General features: G+C 49.2%; 2 protein-coding genes across 6 annotated transcripts in view; one reads left to right on the forward strand and one right to left on the reverse strand.

Moving 5' to 3' along the window:
* Positions 1 to 7,832, forward strand: part of Eya3 (EYA transcriptional coactivator and phosphatase 3) — an 86,580-nt gene extending 78,748 nt beyond the window's left edge. For all 4 annotated transcript variants that reach the window (XM_028888125.2, XM_028888127.2, XM_028888128.2 and 1 more), the window contains 3 exons: positions 125 to 246; positions 1,263 to 1,363; positions 4,368 to 7,832. In XM_028888125.2, the coding sequence (XP_028743958.1) occupies positions 125 to 246; positions 1,263 to 1,363; positions 4,368 to 4,448 (304 nt within the window). In that variant the 3' untranslated portion in view covers positions 4,449 to 7,832. The remainder of the gene's footprint in view (positions 1 to 124; positions 247 to 1,262; positions 1,364 to 4,367) is intronic.
* Positions 7,833 to 11,749: 3,917 nt separating this feature from the next.
* Positions 11,750 to 18,142, reverse strand: Xkr8 (XK related 8). 2 transcript variants are annotated; one of them, XM_037203020.1, is made up of 4 exons: positions 16,208 to 17,007; positions 15,643 to 15,839; positions 14,343 to 14,436; positions 11,750 to 13,270 (listed from the first exon to the last, which is right to left on the reverse strand). In XM_037203020.1, the coding sequence occupies exons 1-4, from the start codon at positions 16,392 to 16,394 to the stop codon at positions 12,561 to 12,563; spliced, it is 1,188 nt and encodes a 395-aa protein (XP_037058915.1). In that variant the 5' UTR covers positions 16,395 to 17,007; the 3' UTR covers positions 11,750 to 12,560. The 2 variants fall into 2 exon arrangements, with proteins under 2 accessions (XP_037058915.1, XP_028743984.1); XM_028888151.2 differs by lacking the exons at positions 14,343 to 14,436; positions 16,208 to 17,007 and adding an exon at positions 17,526 to 18,142.
* Positions 18,143 to 18,167: the final 25 nt, after the last annotated feature.

Consider the following 18,167-nt stretch of genomic DNA (forward strand, 5'->3'; position numbering starts at 1 on the left):
CTCCACTGTTGACATTGATCAGGCCCGCCCAGCTGTGAGGTTTCAGGTCCTGAGGAGCTGACCGGTTTGAATTCTTGTGCCTAGGTTGTTTCAGTTTTACCACTGTCTTCTTACTCCCTTCTAGAAAGAATTGTGTGAATGTTCTGATCACCACCACCCAGCTGGTTCCGGCCCTGGCCAAAGTTCTCCTATATGGCCTAGGAGAAATATTTCCTATTGAAAACATCTACAGTGCTACCAAAATCGGTACGTTGTTCTCCACTGGCCTCTCAGGGAGACTTCCCTGGGGCTTGGGTACTGCCAGCTCTGCTGCACAGTACAGATGTGCTTGCCATCCAGTGTATGTGTATGCCATCTCCTGGTAAGATAGCTGAGGCTTGGCAGTTACCGTGTTTGCTCAAGAAATCAGAACTAGTAAACTCCTTTCTCCTGCAATATTCATTCATTCATTCACTCACGTATTCTGGCTGAAAAATCTGAGACCAGCGGCCTGGCTAGGTTAGAATCGACCATCAAGTCTGATGGCCTGGGCTCAATCCTCAGGACCAGATGGTAGAAGGAGAGAATCAACTGCACAGGTTGTCCTGTGATCGCCACCCTCGTACCACGGAACATAGATGTACACATACACACAGATAATAAATAATAAAAACATGTCAGCTGGAGAGATGGCTCAGCAGTTAAGAGCACTTGTGCTTACAAAGGGCCTGAGTTCAGTTTCCGGCACCCACATGGTGGCTCATAACCACCCATAACTCCCGTTCCAGGGGATCTGATGCCCTCTTCTGGTTTCTGAGGGCAGCAAGCACACACATGGTACACATGCATACATGCAGGCAAAACACACATAAAATGAATAAATCTGCTGGCCTGTTTGACCTGGGTGAGTCACTAACCCTATGATGGTCCATTATCTGTGAAGTGAGGAATGAGAGTTACATGAAAGAGCTGTAAAGTGTGGGAAACACAAAAACAGAGTGGTGGAGGTGGTCACAGCTTGTTCTGCCCAGGCTCGTTGTCCTCTCTCTTGAGACACTCCTTCGTGCTAAGGTTTCGGGAGCCTGCCCTTTAAGGCTAAAGTGAGGTGTTTGGTAATGGCATGCTTTCTCGTTCTTTGGGCAACAGGGCTCTTCTCCTAACTCCTAACCGAGTAGTCTGCACAGGCTGCCAGTGAGGCAGATGAACGGAGCAGCAGTCCTTATCTTCGGTATTGAAAAGGGTAGAGAAGACTGTTCTAATAGGAAGTGTGGTTTTCTTTATAGGTAAGGAGAGCTGCTTCGAGAGAATTGTGTCAAGGTTTGGAAAGAAAGTCACATATGTAGTGATTGGAGATGGACGAGATGAAGAAATTGCAGCCAAGCAGGTAACTGTAGAAAGGAAAAAAAAATCAGTTCTGTGGTTGTGCATGAAGCAATTATAAAGACTGGACAGTAGAGCCTGTACAGTGGACACATCTGTAATCTCTACATCCGGAGGCTGTAAGAGGATAATGGACTACATGGGGTGGGGGTAAAGAGGGACTGAAGGCTGAGGATATACCTAACTTGGCAGGGTGCTATCTAGCCACATGAAACCCAGGTCTAATCCTCAGCACTGTATAACCAGGATGGAACCTGCCTATAATCGCAGCACTTGGAAAGTACAGGCAGGAGGGTGAAAGGACATCCTTGGCTACTGCGGGCGTTTACCCACCAACCTCACAGCTCCCTAGAGTTTTCTTGAGTGTGAGCAGCAGGAAATATTAAATAGGATTTATATGGCGGAGATAAACAGAAAATAAAGGATAGCCTCGAGAGGGCCTGGAACCTATTCCAACGGGCCCTGACTGTCTCTGCCCCAGGGTATTTATGGAGACGCCAAGGGGGTAGAGCAAAAGACCTCCTCCCCCAGCACAGCCAAGTGCGGACCATCTCAGACACCTGCACTCAGGCTCGTGGCCCTGATCATCCTCTGTGCGGACCTGCTGAATAAAGCCACAAGGAACCCGAGACCGGGCTCCCCCAGGCTACATAGTGAGGTCACAGGATGCATGAGACTGTCAGAAAATTGCCTAGGGAAAGAAATGGTGAAAGTGAAAAGTCTTTACAACTGTTGTGTGTCTGTGGTGTGTGTCTCCCTTCCTCACTCTTCTTTAAGAAAAGATCATTTCCAGGTGGGAAATGTGTTAGGTCCTCCTCTGTCCCTTCTCCCCTGCCGCTCAGCAGGCAGTCTTAGAACCAGGCCTGGGGATGGACTTCAGTGGGGTAATGCTGGCTTACATGCACTAGCAAGCCCCGGGTTCGATCCCCAGCACCACATAAAACTAGATATTATAACGGTACACATCTGTGATTCCAGTACTCAAGAAGTGGGGCAGGGGGTCAGAAGCTCAAGGTCATCCCTATGCTACATGGCAAGTTCAGGGTCCTCCTCATTAACCCTGCAGTGGGCCTCATCTTCATCTGAGATTCTGAGGACATCAGATTGACTGCAAAAAGCGAACTGTTCTGACCTTGCCAGGCTTCGGGACCGTCTTTAAAAGTGGGGAGGAACCAACCAAATACACTCAGTCGGGGTTGTATTGTAGAGAAAGGCTTTGTGGTTTTGAAAGCCCTACAGGTTGGTTCGCATAGTTCCCTGTCACTGTGTAGGCCCCAGCCCTGGCCATCCTTCCTTCCTACAGCAAACAGTAGACAAGTTTGGGCTATGGAACGTAAAATCAGGTGGATTAAGCCAAGTGTGGTTGTGTGCACCCACAGTCCTGGCTACTTGGGTGGAGAGGAGAGATCGCTTGAGCCCAGGGCCCAGGAGTTAGGGTCAGCTCCACCTGCATAAATAGGCCCTGTCTCGCCGGGCAGTGGTGGCGCACGCCTTTAATCCCAGCACTCGGGAGGCAGAGCCAGGCGGATCTCTGTGAGTTCGAGGCCAGCCTGGGCTACCAAGTGAGCTCCAGGAAAGGCACAAAGCTACGCAGAGAAACCCTGTCTCGGGAAAAAAAAAAAAAAAAAAAAAGGCCCTGTCTCTTAAAGCACTGTTAGCTGGACGGCAGTGCAGTTACCCTCTCGGAATCTGTCGTCTGTCTGTCTGCTGTGGGGGGAGATGAAAGTGCTCTCCTTGGCCTGGTTCGTTTGTTTTTAGATCTAGAGCCAAGGCTACCAGATCTACTCCGATTTTCTTCCCCCAGTTCATACAAACCACAGTAACTACTAGTGAACTATATGATTGACAATCAATTGGCATCATTAGTTCATGTTTTCATTTGCCATTTGATAGAGCAATTCATAGAGCTTGATAGAGCTTTTCCGTGTTATAATCATCGAAGCTTTTGATTCTCTAGTTCTGCTCAGTCTCCCTTTGGGGAGAACATCAGTGCCTTCTCAGTCTGGTGAGGGAGAAGGGAAGAGTGAGAAGGGCTGAGCACTCACAGAGTCCCCCCTTAGCTAAGACCTACAGTCTACTAGGAAGTGTACTCTCCAGGAGTCCAGGGCCTGTGTGTGTAAGTCATGTGTGTAGTAGCCAGTCATCAGCATGAGAAAAATGCTCATTAAAAATGTCTACATGCTTTATGCACCTTACCTACTTTCTGTCAGGAATCTTTCTGCCAGCCTTTCTGGAAGAAAACTAGTCCTTGCATGAATGTGCCCAGAGGATGAGGGAACTGATTCCCAAGCAGCCTACCCATGGGGCCATCCAAGCTGTCAGTGTCCTTCCTTCCATGACAAAATGCCATGATCTGGCACTGCTGTCCTCTTCCTCTGCAGTCTGCTAACAACTCTACAGTTGAGCCCACCAAAGGTAGCTAGTTGACTGTGGGCCAGAACTGTTGTAGAACCTCAGCATTCTGAATCGCCCGGTCAGTGAAACAAAGCGCATCCACTTCATACAACGTGGCTTCCAGAATAGCACATGGCCTTCTTGGTACAGCTCTGTGATCTGACATCTGTACACCTGCATCTTGGACACAGTATTTGAGTGAAGACTTAAGAAAACTGACTGTCCACAAGGCAGTGAAACTTACCTTAGTACTAGCTTCCTTCCCACCTGTCAGTTGTTACAGGATCTCTGTGTTGCTCAGACTGGCCTCAATCTTGTAATCCTCCTGCCTCAGCCTCCCAAGTGCTGGGATCACAGGCATTCACCACTACGTTCAGAAATACTAATTTCTTATCGCCGTTTTATTTGATCCTGAAAACCGTAAAAGCTGAGACAGGTATCTGGTAGCATTGAAATCTCATAAAAATTCCTCACATACAATCTATGCCTCGTATTGTACAAAGTTCTGACACATGGACAGATGGTTACCAAGAGCCTAAGAGACACCTGTGGAGGAGAGGGTGTCAGGTAGGTCCCAGAAGTTGGGCTAACTAGCCTGCCTTCTTCTCTTCCAGCACAACATGCCCTTCTGGAGGATCACAAACCATGGAGACCTGGTGTCCCTGCACCAGGCTTTAGAGCTTGACTTCCTCTAAGAACTGGAACATGGAGCTTTCCTTCCTTGTGAGCTTCTTTTTACCTCCGACAGGAGTCAGAGGCCAGAACCCTCTGAGACCCTTCTCTCCTGTCTGTCTGTCTGTCTGTCTCTCTGTGTCTCAGCGCCCCCCTTCTCCTGTGCTCTTTCTCTCTCTCCGTGGAATGCTGGCGAGAACACAATCAGTTTTTGCTAAGAGTGAGCGAAGCCCGTCCAGAGTGCAGCAGGAGCGGCTGGAAAGAACAGCAGACTCCCCCGCTACCCTGCTGGAATTCTTCGTGTCATTTCAAAAAGGAAGAACGAGAAAAGGCAACGCGTGGGGCACAGTTGCACTCTTGGTGCATGGACAGACCGGGAGCTGCTCCTGATCATGCTGACGGAAAATGCGTTTGTCCCACGAGAACATCTCCTGTAATCTTAGCTGTAGAACTTCTCTCCCAGTGAATGGGTATGTTATTTTTGTAGGTGAGGGTCTGGTCTCTGAAGCACCCCTCCTTTTCTATGAAGAAAGCGGTGTGTAAAGTTTCTGTGACAGTAGTAATGGAAATATCTGAAATACCTCTCTGTGACAGCAGCACCTCTTTAGTGGCCCCAGCACTCTGCTCTCCCAGGAGGCCCCTTGCTGTTTCAGGGCCCTGGTCACTTACTGACTTAGGCGTCTCCCATCTTGTAAGCCTCAGTCTCCTTGCCAGTCCTCCTTCCTCTGTAACCAGAAGTCACAGCCCTGGAACCTTCTTCCCACAGACAGTACATCTAAGCCTTTAGCTTACAATTTAGAGGCTCTGTCCCAGGAGGCTCAGCCTCCAAACTGGAGAGAAGGGACTCGGGCTTCTTAGGAATTCATCCTTGGCCCTGAGGTAAGATTCTACCTAGTGCCCCTGCAGAGCAGCACCCGTTCTCGGCAGATGCTCGCTCTGCTGTGTGGCCAGCTCAGTCATCGGATGCTGGCTCCACACTCCCTGCCCTCTGTTTCTCAAATCCACCTCTCTCTGTGCAGCTCTGGCCAGCCCCTGCCCACTCAATTCAAGTCAGAAAGTCCTAAGAGCTAAAAAGTCTGCTTCCTTTACCTGCACTTTTACATGCAGTTATATCCCAACTTGTATTTACCCAGATCTGTGCCTGGGAGTGGAGAGCAGATAGCTATAATCAAAACCCAATTTCCCAGCTCAAGTGGGAAATCAGGCCAGAACGACTCTCTAGACTTAAATGCCTGAAAATATAGTCCCTGAGCTAGGTGCAAGAGCACCTCTCAGCCTGCCCCCTAGATGGTTTGGATGGGAACCTGGGCCTAGTCCCAGCCTTCAAGCCCAGCTGGTTTTTGTATTTTTGTTTTTTTTGCTTAAAGGCACTATCCCTTGAGGACCAATGTGGGTACCTGCTTAATTGGGGTAAACTTCCCTAGAGTTGAGGAAATGTACAGCCTTGGTCCTCAAGAGGTCCTTGACCAACCCCTGGCTACAGTCAATGTCCCCAGAGATGCTGTAGCACAGAGGCCAGGCTCCTGTTAATGCCAGGCTACTGGACAGCAACAGAAGAGCTGGCATACCATCTGCAGAACTGTTAGCCAATGCTCCTGAGACCAGCAGTGGAGGAGGGGCTCAGACTGGAGGTGGGGTTGGTGCTCCATCTTGGCCACTCATTTGGCTTGTTTTGAGATAGGAGTCTTCCCTAGGCTACATTCGCACCATCCCAACACTACCCAGCCTTGTTTCCTGGTCCACCCCAGAAAACTCAAGGATAAGTTTTTATTTTCAAGCCTCAAACCTTTCCCTCATTGCCAGTGTAGTTTCCTGTCCTAGACAGGGGCCACCTGTTGGTCTTCAGGCTTTTAAGACTGCCAAGTGGTGGCACACACCTCTCTGCACACGGGTAACACCACAAACACTTCAGGGGAGACTCTTTATTCTTAGAATGGAACCTGGAATCCTTTTCCTCTTGCCCTGCCTGCCCAATTTAGCTCTTTACAACAGGAATTTGGACTTGGCCAAGAGAGGCAAGGAGATATTCTGAGCTGAAGAGCCTCTGCTCTGGCGGGAGCCACCTGTCAGAGGGCAGACAGGAAGCAAGAGTGTGTTGGTGTCTCCACCAAAAGGATCATCCAGGGACTGCTGCCCTTTGTCCCACAAAGGCCTGGGAAGGAACCTGAGCTGGCAGCAGCAGTAGGGCAGTTAGTGTGAGAAAGATGACTCCTTGGTCACTGGCATTGGCTGCTGACCCCGCAGCGCTGCTCAAAACCATCTGTAACGATGGTTCCAGAGGATCTGATCCCCTCTTCTGGCCTCTTCAGGCACCAAGCACTTATACACGCGCAAGAAAACACTCATAACACATAAAATAAAACGTCTTTAAAAAATTAAAAGCTGTTGGAATTGGACATGAAAGAAACTGGGTCCTTTCATCAAAAAGAGGCAGTCTTTACTGGAAAGAGCACCCTGAGGTAATAATTAGCAGGTAAATCCTTTCCCTGATGGATCCAGTGTTTTCAAGGGTTAGTCTGGACATCTCATGGTGTGGGCTAATTCTAGGAGTGTCTGTGGAGTTGCAGGAATGTTCCGGGATAAGAGGTGACTTTCGAATGTAAAACTGACTGTGCCTTAGCATCACCATGTCCAGTGCCCTTGGGGCAGCTGGTGATGTCCAGGAGAGTGGATACCTGCTCCAGAATTTAGGTGCCTGTTTGGGCTGTTGATTTGGAGGTGGTCTGCCTTCTCTACAAGTTGGGCACAGCTTGTCTGCGGTTCACACAAACTCAACCCTTACAGCTCCAAGTAGATTCTAACTGGCATACTGCAGCTTGCAAGCATGTGGCACTACTTTGAATGGGAGTCACACATTGACAAGAACACCAGGCAAAGCATGGTGCTGTCCTCCTGGAGAGTACAGACTAGCCCCTCTGAGGCAAGCTTGGGCTCTCCTTCCTTAACCCTCCCCAGGTACAGCTGAGACCCTTCTTGAGTAAGCATATGTTCCTTGCTGCTGACCTGGTCTCCATCTTCAAGAAGCTAGAACTATCCAGACAGATTCATTGTAGATGCCAAGTTGGAATTCTGAGCTCAGATACCTTAACCACAAGAGGCAAAAATCTGCTTGTGTCCCAGCCCTGTCCGCAGGCCACCCGTCCTCCCTCTGCCCTGAGTCAGCTCTAGCAGGCAAGGCCTGGATGCCTCCTCGCACTGAGCGGAGCTAGCCACTAAGGACCATTCTACTTGGATCACCACTCTCCCTCTGGACTTGAGATGCCTCTAGCAGGAAAAGGCATCAGTTGGGTTGGATGTATTTATGTGACTGCGGGCATTTGTGGCTATAGAGTCCTTGACCATAATGTTATATGTAATGGGAACTATCTTATAAACTTGAAAAAAATAAAATTTTTATTTTCTATACAGTTTTCTCTGTCTTTTCTAAATAGGGTTAGTGCTGTGGGATGTTCTGTATGGCAAATGTGTTGCTCTGATTGGTCAATAAATAAAATACTGATTGGCCAGTGGCTAGGCAGGAAGTATAGGCGGGACTAACAGGAGAAAAGAAAACAGGAAGGCAGAAGAATCACTGCCAGCCGCCGCCAGGACAAGCAGCATGTGAAGATGCCGGTAAGCCACGAGCCACGTGGCAGGGTATAGATTTATAGAAATGGATTAATTTAAGCTGTAAGAACAGTTAGCAAGAGGCCTGCCACGGCCATACAGTTTGTAAACAATATAAGTCTCTGTGTTTACTTGGTTGGGTCTGAGCGGCTGTGGGACTGGTGGGTGACAAAGATTTGTCCTGACTGGGCCAGGCAGGAAAACTCTAGCTACAGGTTAGTCCAGTTGCCAAGCTGTGCAGGGTCCTAATCAGGGCTTCATTAAGAAAGATGTCACCCTTTCAATAACTGGGTCATTAATTTCACACATACAAAAAGTTGGAAAACAAGGAATTGTTTTTATTTAAATTGTTTCTAGAATGCACTGCTTTTTAAGGTGTAGAAATGGAGATTTCATGAGCTGTCAAGTGTACTGAACTGTACTAAAGACAAGTCAGTCTGTGCTAAGCATAAGCTGCAAACCAATAAAACTAACGTGAACCTTTAGATTTCACGCCATTCCTTCACATTGGTCTGAGTGGCCTTTACTGGCCTGAAGAACAGCCAATGAAGGAAATTAGAATTTGTTTGTTTCTGAGGGTCAGAAATGTCAGACCAATTTCCTCCAGGAAGTGTGAAGTCTTCTCGTGCCCTGGTTAGTCTTTCAAGCCACAGTGCTGCTGAAGCTGTTGTCTGCATCCTGCTTGTTACAAGCACAGGTTCCAAGTGTTGACTGCCTTCCAAATCCCAAGAGCAAGCATCTCCATCTCCTCCTGACAAAACATTTCTCCTACAAACCCTTCCCTAACATGTAAATCTTTTTCATTTTTCTTTTTTTTTTTTTTTTAAGACAAAGTTTCTTTGTGTAGCCCTGGCTGTCCTAGGACATGTAAATCTTAAAGTGGTTTGTTTTTCTAAAACAAGTTTCTTCATGTTTAAAAGTTCTTGGTCGGGAGCTGGAGAGATGGGCCAGCAGTTAAGAGCACTGGCTGCTCTTCCAGAGGACCCAGGTTCAATTCCAAGCACCCACATGGCAGCTCAGAACTGCCTGTAACTCTATTTTCAGGAGATCTGACACCTTCACACAGACATGTGCGGGCAAAATACTAATGCACATAAGATAAAAAGATATTATTTTAAAAATTATTGGTCAGGTATGGTGTTCCTGTCTTTAAACCTCAGAAGCTGAGGCAAGATTGTCAAGACCTTGGGCGAGCCTAAGCTACATGTGGAACCTTGTCTCAAATGACCAAAAACAAAACAAAATATAGATATATTGATATATATGTCAATGGGAATCTTCAAGGACATTTTCTAATTACAGGTAATATCACTAATCTCTAAACTTTATAAACAACTTTGTATGGTGGTACACACCAATAATCCCAGCAATGGGGAAGTTGAAGCAGGAGGATAATGTGTTCAAGGTCATCTCGAATAGGAGAGACAGACTGTTATAAACAAGGCTAACTGTAGTAACATGCATTTCTTTTTAAAATTTTTTAAAAGCTGGGTGGTGGTAGTGCACACCTTTAATCCCAGCACTCGGGAGGCAGAGCCAGGTGCATCTCTGTGAGTTCGAGGCCAGCCTGGGCTACAGAGTGTGATCCAGGACAGGCACCAAAACTACACAGAGAAACCCTGTCTCAAAAAAAAAATTTTTTTTAAGTGTTTTTGTGCCTGTATATGCATGTGCAAAGGCCAAAGGAGAATGCTGGGTCCCCTGACGCCAGAGTTACAGGCAGTTGTGAACTCCCCAGAGTGAGTTCTGGGAACCAGTCCTCCGGAAGAGCTGGGAGAGCTCTTAACTGCTGAGCCGTATCTCCAGCCCCAGCCCTGACGTGTTTAGTTCCAGCACTTGATAGATGGCAGCAGGAGGATCAGGAGTCCAACCTCCGCTGTATGTTGTGTCCAAGGTAGCTTAGCTCTCTAAGCCCCGTTTCAAAAACACTAAGTGTGCATCACTGGGTATTAGGTAGAATATGTAACTTTATATAGTACATGACTATGTATTTTAGTATAACACACTGTTTGGATTTAATACACATAATCATCATTTGACAACTTTATCTGGAATACAGATGAAAACTCAGCCAAAATTAAAATTCTAAACACATCTGGTTTTGCTTTGTTTGAGACAGTCTCATGTAGTCCAAGCTGGCCTCTATGTCACCGAGGAGGAGTTTGAACTCGTGATAATCTTGCCCAGAATGGTAGGTGCTCCACCCTGGCCCAGCCCACTACAGATCTTACCCCTTGTGTAAATGAGGAAAAGAGTGATTTCAGGTGTGTACCCCCAGAGGCGTGCCATTATAAAATGGCCCCTTCTGATGTAATCACATCTGGTCTTCATGAGGTGGTGGGGATTGCTTTGCACGCTCTTTTAACATCAACAATTACTTTGGCTGCTTCTACTGGTCTATGAAATTCAAGTCTGGAGGATTAGGTCTTTTCTGTCCATTTTCTGTATGAGAAGCGCCACCTTCTCCCAGAGCCTCTCGCCCGACCCCCGCTTGCATCTCTACAGCCTGGTTAGCTGAGCAGCACTCCACAGTCCTCTCCACCAACATACCACACGACTCTGGACTCTGCTTGCTTCTCGGCGGCCTTCAGCTCGCTCTGCACCGTCAGTGCCTCAGTCTCTCAGAGAGGCCTTCTCTAACGGTTCTGTGTAAAGCTGTAACGCCCACCACACACCCTCTCACCTGGTTTTCTTTCAGCACTTGACGCTATGACACTGCATATTTTGGTCACACTGTTTATTTTACCTCTACACCAATAACTGACTGGTAGAAATATCTTAGGTCCCAGCACTGGGAACTAGAACCTTTTCTTCTGTCTCTGGCACCTTTCTCCTGTTTCACCAGACCACAGATTTCCCAGAGCAGAAAACTCCCTCTCCCCAGAACCACCGATCACATCCATATCCCAGGAATCACCTCTTACCTATGGAGGACTCCCAGTACTTTACCTTCCACCCAGCCTCTCAACTCACCTTCTAGTCCTAAAGATGCTACTCTGCAGGCCCAGAGGCAGAGCTGCTAAGACAATGCACTAGAGTCTGCCCAGGTGTGAGTTCTGCTGCCTGCCAAATGAGCAACCCACTCTGGCTCACCAGCTAATGCATCTTGCAAAGCAAAATGGGATATTTTGTACACTGTGTGATGATCTATTGCTGTGATTGGTTTAATAAAGACCTGAATGGTCAACAGCTAGGCAGGAGTTTAGGTGGGACTTCTGGGCAGAGAGAGAGGAAACAGTTGAGTCTAGGCACCTGAGACACCAACAAGACACGGATTGAGTTGTACATACAGAATGAAAGAAAAGTAAAAAGCCACGAAGCAAAACATAGATTAATATAAATGGGTTAATTTAAGTTATAAGAGCTAGTGGGACAAACCCAAGCTTTCATAATTAATAAGTCTCTCGTTATTTTGCGGCTAGCTGGTGGGACAGAGAAAGGCTAGCTACATTTGCTGCCCAACATGGGGCTCAAACCCACAACCATGAGATTAAGAGTCACATGCTCTACCAACTGGAAGGGGAAATGTTGCAGGAGAATTGTTGGTATAGCCATTCCACTGTGTCAATAAAGCCACCTTATGAAGTCAGTGATTGGCTGTTCGGGATTAGCCATAGAGTTCTTGAAGGACTCATGCGGTCTGCTAAAGAGGACAGGAAGAAAGAAGAGAGGATTTCTGGGGAGGTAATTTGGGAAACATGGAGAAAGGGTCAGCCAATTGATTCTCCAATGTCCTTGGATTTTCTAGGTCTTTATCTTAATTTCTGATTCCTGAGTTTTTATTATACTGGAACAATTTAGATATTCATTACAAAGTCAAACCTAAGTCCGCCCACATCTCTATTCCAGGGGTCTGTACCAGTTTTATAGGTTCCAGGTCCCTGCCACCTGTCTATAATAGAAAGGGTGATGGACTGTACTTAATGGTACATACTGGAGAACTTCATGCGGTTTTAATAATACTGTTAAACACATGCGCACATGTTTTCTTCCTTTCACAGATTGAGGTAGGAGGTATGTATGCTAGCTAGAATGAAAAATACTCAATGGATAGTACATGGCCTAGACCACAGGTCCATAAGGCACCTGGTTTTAAGGAGGCCTAAGACCCACAGTAGAGACAGCTGCATCTCGACCCTGGAGGGGCTGGGGTCACCACTGGCCTCTGAAATCAGATTTGTCCAGTGGGTTAGCGAGAGGCACTAGGGCTGCCGCCGATTCAACAGTTAGAATGATGCTCCCAGAACTTCAAGCGCTCTCAGGATTTGTTGATTGAAGCAAATGGATAGGGTGGGGTAGGGAAGACAGGGAGAACATCTCCCAGCACCCCAGGACCTTCTAGAGCAGGCCAGAGAACCCAGGAGACGGGACACCTCCACCAGGTACCTGAGAAGTGAGAATGCAAACCAGAGGCTTTGGGGACAGCGGCTCTGTTGGTTGGACAGGAAGAGAATGGCTTGTGTGTGATGGGCCTTTGGCCCTTCCAAGGCCCAGCTCCCCACATCTTCCCCACTGAGTCAGAACCTGCCTCAAAGGACTTCTTCCCCCGCTCCAATCTCTGGAAGAGAAACCTCCGCTTTGACCTTGGGGAAGAAGTTGCGTGCTAACAGAGTGGCTCGCCTGTTATAAAGCGGCTTAGGCCGTGGTGAAGGAAGGAGACTTCGGGCCCCATCCACTTGGTCGGGTTCCCATTGGCAGTGAGGGTGCAACCAGAGGTAGTAGATCACACGCAGAGTCAGTCCCAGGAGGAAGCAGACTCCTCCCACAATCAACCACATCTGCAAGAAGGTCCCACTGGGCAGCCAGGTGCTGCGGGTCACCCAGGTGCTGGTCAGCAGCACACTGTCACTGAGGATGAAGACCAGGTGGATGACGGACCGGCCTCGGGTGCGGCCCCCAGCCACATTGAACCAGGAAAAATAAAGGATGATTGCCATTGTCACCCGGTACAGCCACTCAGATCTGGAGTTTGGCATAAATTTTGTGCCTTGAAGCCAGACCCAGAACAACAGTACCAGCCACAGGCTGAGGAAATGCAGGGCCACATAGTAGGGGAAGAGAGCCGAGAACAGGGCAACAGCCAAGATCCGGGGCCCCAATAGCAGCAGGTTCCACAGGAAGTAGACGGCAGAGGAGCTCCAGCCCAGGCGGGGCTTAGAGGGTAGACAGGCACGCAAGGCCCGGTGGTAGTCCAGCAGTGCCCACGAGATGCCCAGGAAGGAGGAGCTGATGCCAAACCCTACCAAGAGCAAGAAGAAACAAGTCAGCCTCGACTGCAGTCTGCCTGGCACCCCCCAGGGCTCACAGGAACCCTCGCAGGGTTCTAGAAGCCCCAAGTTGTTCAAGAGATGGTTGGAGAGGGAGAACCTCCAGTTAAGTTCCAACCAAAGATCGAGCGCTCTGGCAGCGTTCAGAAGGATGGGAGACCTGTGCCGTAGCCCTAAGCCTCTTCTAGGTCCTGGAACTCTTCCATTCCCAGACCCTGGGAACAATTAGCAGCTCCAGTCCCCTTTCTCCATGTCAGAAAGTAGACAGAAGATCTCATGGAGTAGCAATGAACTTCCTGCAGCTGTCCTCAGGACTGGGAGCAATGGCCTGCTTCCCCACCCGTTCTTCCTCTTCTCCATGTCCAGCTTGGCCCGTTATGCTGACTTTCCAAGATCCAATGATAGGGGTCCTATCCCACCTCTGACCTGCCTACCCTGAACTGGGTGGAGTGGCTTGAGCATGCCCTATAACGTGTCTTCCCTCACCTCTTCTAATTCATTCACTTGACAGAAGTCTGCTGAGAGCCTGCTGTGTGCCCAGAACCCGCCTGTGGCCTGGCACTGAATCTGTAGCTATCCCTTCTCTGACTCACCCAGGCCTCCTCCTCACCCTGCAAACCCCAGCTTGAATAACTTCTGGGGTTGCCCTTTTAGACCCGACTCTGCAGCCAGAGTCCCTGTAACAAACCACCCACCCCATTAACATAGCAATTACCTGTTTTGTTTATTTGTTTTCGAGACAGGGTTTCTCTGTGTAGTCCTAGCTGTCCTAGAACTCTCTCTCTCTCTCTGTAGACCAGGATGGCCTTGAATTCAAAGATCCGCCTGCTTCTGCCTCCTGAGTGCTGGCATTAAAGGCGTGTGCCACCACGGCCCAGCCTGTTTTCTATTTATGAGCTCCTGATAATAACTGTTTGCTCAATCAGAAGTTGAGAAAAACCTGTCTCCCCATGCTCAACCGACAGTGTAGATCATCTCCACCTGGTTCTGATCTCAAGGAAACGCCATGCACCTAGTGAGTGCTGATATGAGCAGCTAGCTCACCTTTCTGCACCTTCATAAGTGAAGTGAGGGGTTCTCTCAGGTCCCACTGTGAGGGCTGACAAGGCAGGTTCCTTGGGGAGCTGCTGCAGAGGACCTTGAGGGATGAAGGGATGGGGAAGAAAAAGGGAGCCCTGGGCTCTCAATTCAGTGTGAGGCAGAGCCTTGCTTAGTCCCAGGCTGGGCCCTTGGTCTCGAGGAAGTCCCTCCCTCCCAAGGCTCTTCACTGTACAGATTTCTCTGAGGGTTTATGGGGCCCTATGAGTCTCTGCCACCTGTCTCTTCTGGTCCCTCAGTACACCTAGTGTAACTATTTGTTTTACAGGCTGGGTGGAGGCTCTGTATCTTGCTCACCACTGTGTCCCCACCACAGTGGCAGACAAAGAGAAAATATGAGTATCTATCTAAAGGGTCTCTGTGGGGAGCAGGTGAGGTCCTGAGTGGGTGTGTATTATTGACATGAGCATGGCCATGCCAGACTCCAGTGCCTCGGACCCATGGGAATGGCAAAGACTCCTGGTCTAAGTACAGATGTTTAAAAACAGCTGGCCTTTAGCTAAAACCAGTACATACAGAATCTTCAAATGTGCTGCTTCGGAGCCCCAGGCCCATCCTCGGGCTAGCATTTTCGTGTGTCTGTTGTCTCGGATTGCCAGTTAGGTCAGTCCCTCCGCCATGCAGGCTGAAGCCGTGCTCAATAAAATCTACATTACCTAGCAAACCTATCACGTGCCGGTTACCTATGGAGTTTATTTATTGTCATCAAAATAATAAAAAAGTACAGCACTGGGGAGGCAGAAGCAGGGGAATTCTGTGAATTTGAGGCCAGCCTGGTCTACATAATAAATACCAGTCTAGCCTGATCTACATAGGGAGAACCTGTCTCCAAAATAAAAGATGGAGAGCAATTGAGAAATACACCTGACGCTGACCTCTGGTTTCTGTAATACACACATACACCTGCAAATGCACACCAACATATATTCACACACACACACACACACACACACACACACACACAGATACATCATGTACCAGGCCCTGGGCTTTATATGCATCCCCCACCTTTAATTTTCTCACCACACCCCACGAGAAAGGTCCGTTGACCATGCCCACTGCTCAGAAGAGAACAGATAGCTTGAGTCACTTTTCTCACTTCATGTAGCTTGAAAACGACCAGATTTGGATCCAGATCCACTACCTAGTGCTCAGCCTCCCTGTTTCCTTTTTGTCCACCTAGGAGCGAGAGCGCCGCTGACATCAGAAGATGCCCCGAAGGAGCCGGCACCGGCCCAGCACTCACATTGGTAGTATTCGGCACTGCCACTTTGCAACACGATAGCCAGCACCAGTGTGAGCTGTGGCGTGGACTCCAAGAAATTCTCAAAGAGCCGCAGCATGCTGATGTCCAGGGAGAGGAAGTCTGCATAGGCCATGTCACTCTCAGAGGGCAGCTCCTGCTGCCACATGAGCAGCACCTGCTGCAGCCCTTGCAGGCACCTAGGCAGAACACACAGACGCCCGGCGGGCCAGGTCAGCGCTCACTCAATTCCTCCGTTTCCTACCACTGAGTGCACGGAGGTAGCTTCAATCCTAGCTTGTAGATTAATTGCTGTGGAACCTTTTAGTCAAGCCACCTAACCTCAAGAAGCCTGTTTCCTCATCCATAAAGTGGGGACATACAACGTCTCTTCTTGCTGGTCAGGCATGGTCCCAAGTTTATCAACTCACAAGAGCCCCATTGTAGAGATGGGAAATGGAACTAAGACGCAAATAAGGGGCCTGAGAGATGGTTTAGCAGCTGATTGCATTCACTGATCTTACAGAGGACCAGAGTTTAGTTCCCAACATCATATGAGGTGGCTCACCTGTAACTACAGCTCCAGGGGATCTCTGGCCTGTCTGTAATAGCTGCCCTTCACGCTCGTCTGAGCTGTACTCATGTTCATCCAATCCCTCAGGCAAAATGAGAACATTCAAAGGCCCCTTCCCACTGCTGGGAGCCGCATGCAGCTTTGCCAAGATCTGAGAAGAATTCCACAACGGATTCTGCATCCAGCTACCCTATCCCAACCCATACTACACCATGAAGTCCTGCCTTCATCACATGATCCTGACCCCTTGGTTTCACTTTCTCCCATCTCACCCAGGGGCTTATTCACGACTTAAAAAAAAAAAGTCACCAGGCCAGCACTGTGCCAGGGACTTTCTCACTACCCACCTCTGTCACTGGCTGAACATGGGGTCTGCCCAGTTCAGAAAACGCACACAATCCACACACATTTTCCAAGAACCAGTCTGTGTCCAGCCCTGGCTCACTCCAGAGACACAGGACCCATCTCTGCCTTCTTCATTCCCTGATGGGGAAGCAGATGTTCACAGAGAAGGACAGGAATGGGGAAGAGAAGGGGCGCTGTCCTGGAAGTTGGGGCTGCTGCCCAAGGAAGCATGAAGCTAGCTGTGCCAGGACGATGGACGGACGGACAGGTGCCTTTAATCTGCTCAGAACCACCAGTTGCAACTATTGCCATCCATGCTAGAACACTGAGTAAACTGAGACCCAGAGAGGTCAGTGACTCACCGAAGTCCTATTACGATAAAAACAAAAAATAAGCCAGGCAGTGGTGGTGCATGCCGTCAAGAGACAGGTGGATCTGAGTTTGAAGCCAGCCTGGTCTCAGAGCAAGTTCCAGGGCTATGCAGAGAAACCTTGTCTCAAAAATAATAATAGCAGGGTATAGATTTGTGGAAATGGATTAATTTAAGCTATAAGATCAGTTAGCAAGAAGCCTGCCACGGCCATACAGTTTGAAAGCAATAATAATAATAATAATAATAATAGTAGTAGTAGTAATAACAATAATAAAATTAAAATTAAAATAATAATTTAAAAACCGGCCTCGGGCCCTATTATACCAGGGTTTCTCACTGTCCTCACTTGTCTACCAACCTGCCTTCTTCACATGACTGCCACTTGGTACACCAAAACCAGCACAGAATTCACAGATGGCGGTGCCAAACTTGGGTTCTGGGGAATCTCTAACTCCAAGGTCCCCACGCCCCTTTCCTCGCTTTCCTGAACCTGGATCTTCATCTGCGACCGGGGGAAGACTGGGCTTGGCTCTGAAGGCTGTCAACTCGCTGGCGTTCTTCTTTCCTCGACGGGCCAGCCGTACGGGCACTCACCTGTACAGATAGCCAAGCTGCAACAGATGCAGCAGCGCCAGGAAACGACGCGAGTGCTTCGACTCATGCAGGTCCGCGGGGTCGGAGGTCAGCCAAACCCAGCTGAAGAGCTGCATCTGCACCGAGGAGAGGCCCAGCAGCGCCAGCACCAGCGCGGCCCACACGTAACGGCCACCGAGTACATACTGGACGACGGCCCACAGGTCGGCGACCACGTCCAGCAGGAAAGACAGGGTGCCCACCACGCCCACGACCAGGTCCAAGAACACAGAAGAGCGGAGAGACAAAGGCATGGCCCGCTCCAGCCAGCCTCTCAACCGCGGGCTTGCCCTCCAGCCCGGGTCGTCGGGCAGGAAGGGGGCGGGGCAGTCCCCTGGGGGGCGGGGCTGCTGGGCGGAACTTCCCCCCTCTCGCTCTGTCCGGGGAGGAGCAAGGCTGCGACCACGCCCCCCAGCCGTCCCGCCGCCCAGACCCCGCCCCCAGCCCACCCTGCCCAGAGCGACTGCTACTGCAGGTTTAGAGTTTGCGTTTAAGGCTCAAGCAGGCAGGAATGGCCGCAAGGCAAGAGCCTAGAGTCCAGGCAACAGCTGTGATCCCTGCACTGTTGCAAAACCAAACAAGAAGACTTTTTAAAAAGTACCT

Source organism: Peromyscus leucopus, chromosome 2 (genome assembly GCF_004664715.2).
Source record: "Peromyscus leucopus breed LL Stock chromosome 2, UCI_PerLeu_2.1, whole genome shotgun sequence".
In the NCBI taxonomy this organism is placed as follows: Eukaryota; Metazoa; Chordata; class Mammalia; order Rodentia; family Cricetidae; genus Peromyscus; species Peromyscus leucopus.

Excerpts from the sequence above, each read along its gene's own strand:
- Xkr8 (XM_028888151.2), bottom strand. The coding sequence starts at position 17,818 with ATGCCTTTGTCTCTCCGCTCTTCTGTGTTCTTGGACCTGGTCGTGGGC. Across the intron at positions 15,840-17,525 it reads CAGCTTGGCTATCTGTACAG|GTGCCTGCAAGGGCTGCAGC; the intron begins GTGAGTGCCCGT and ends TGTTCTGCCTAG. Across the intron at positions 13,271-15,642 it reads CAGTGCCGAATACTACCAAT|GGTTTGGCATCAGCTCCTCC; the intron begins GTGAGTGCTGGG and ends TGCTCTTGGTAG.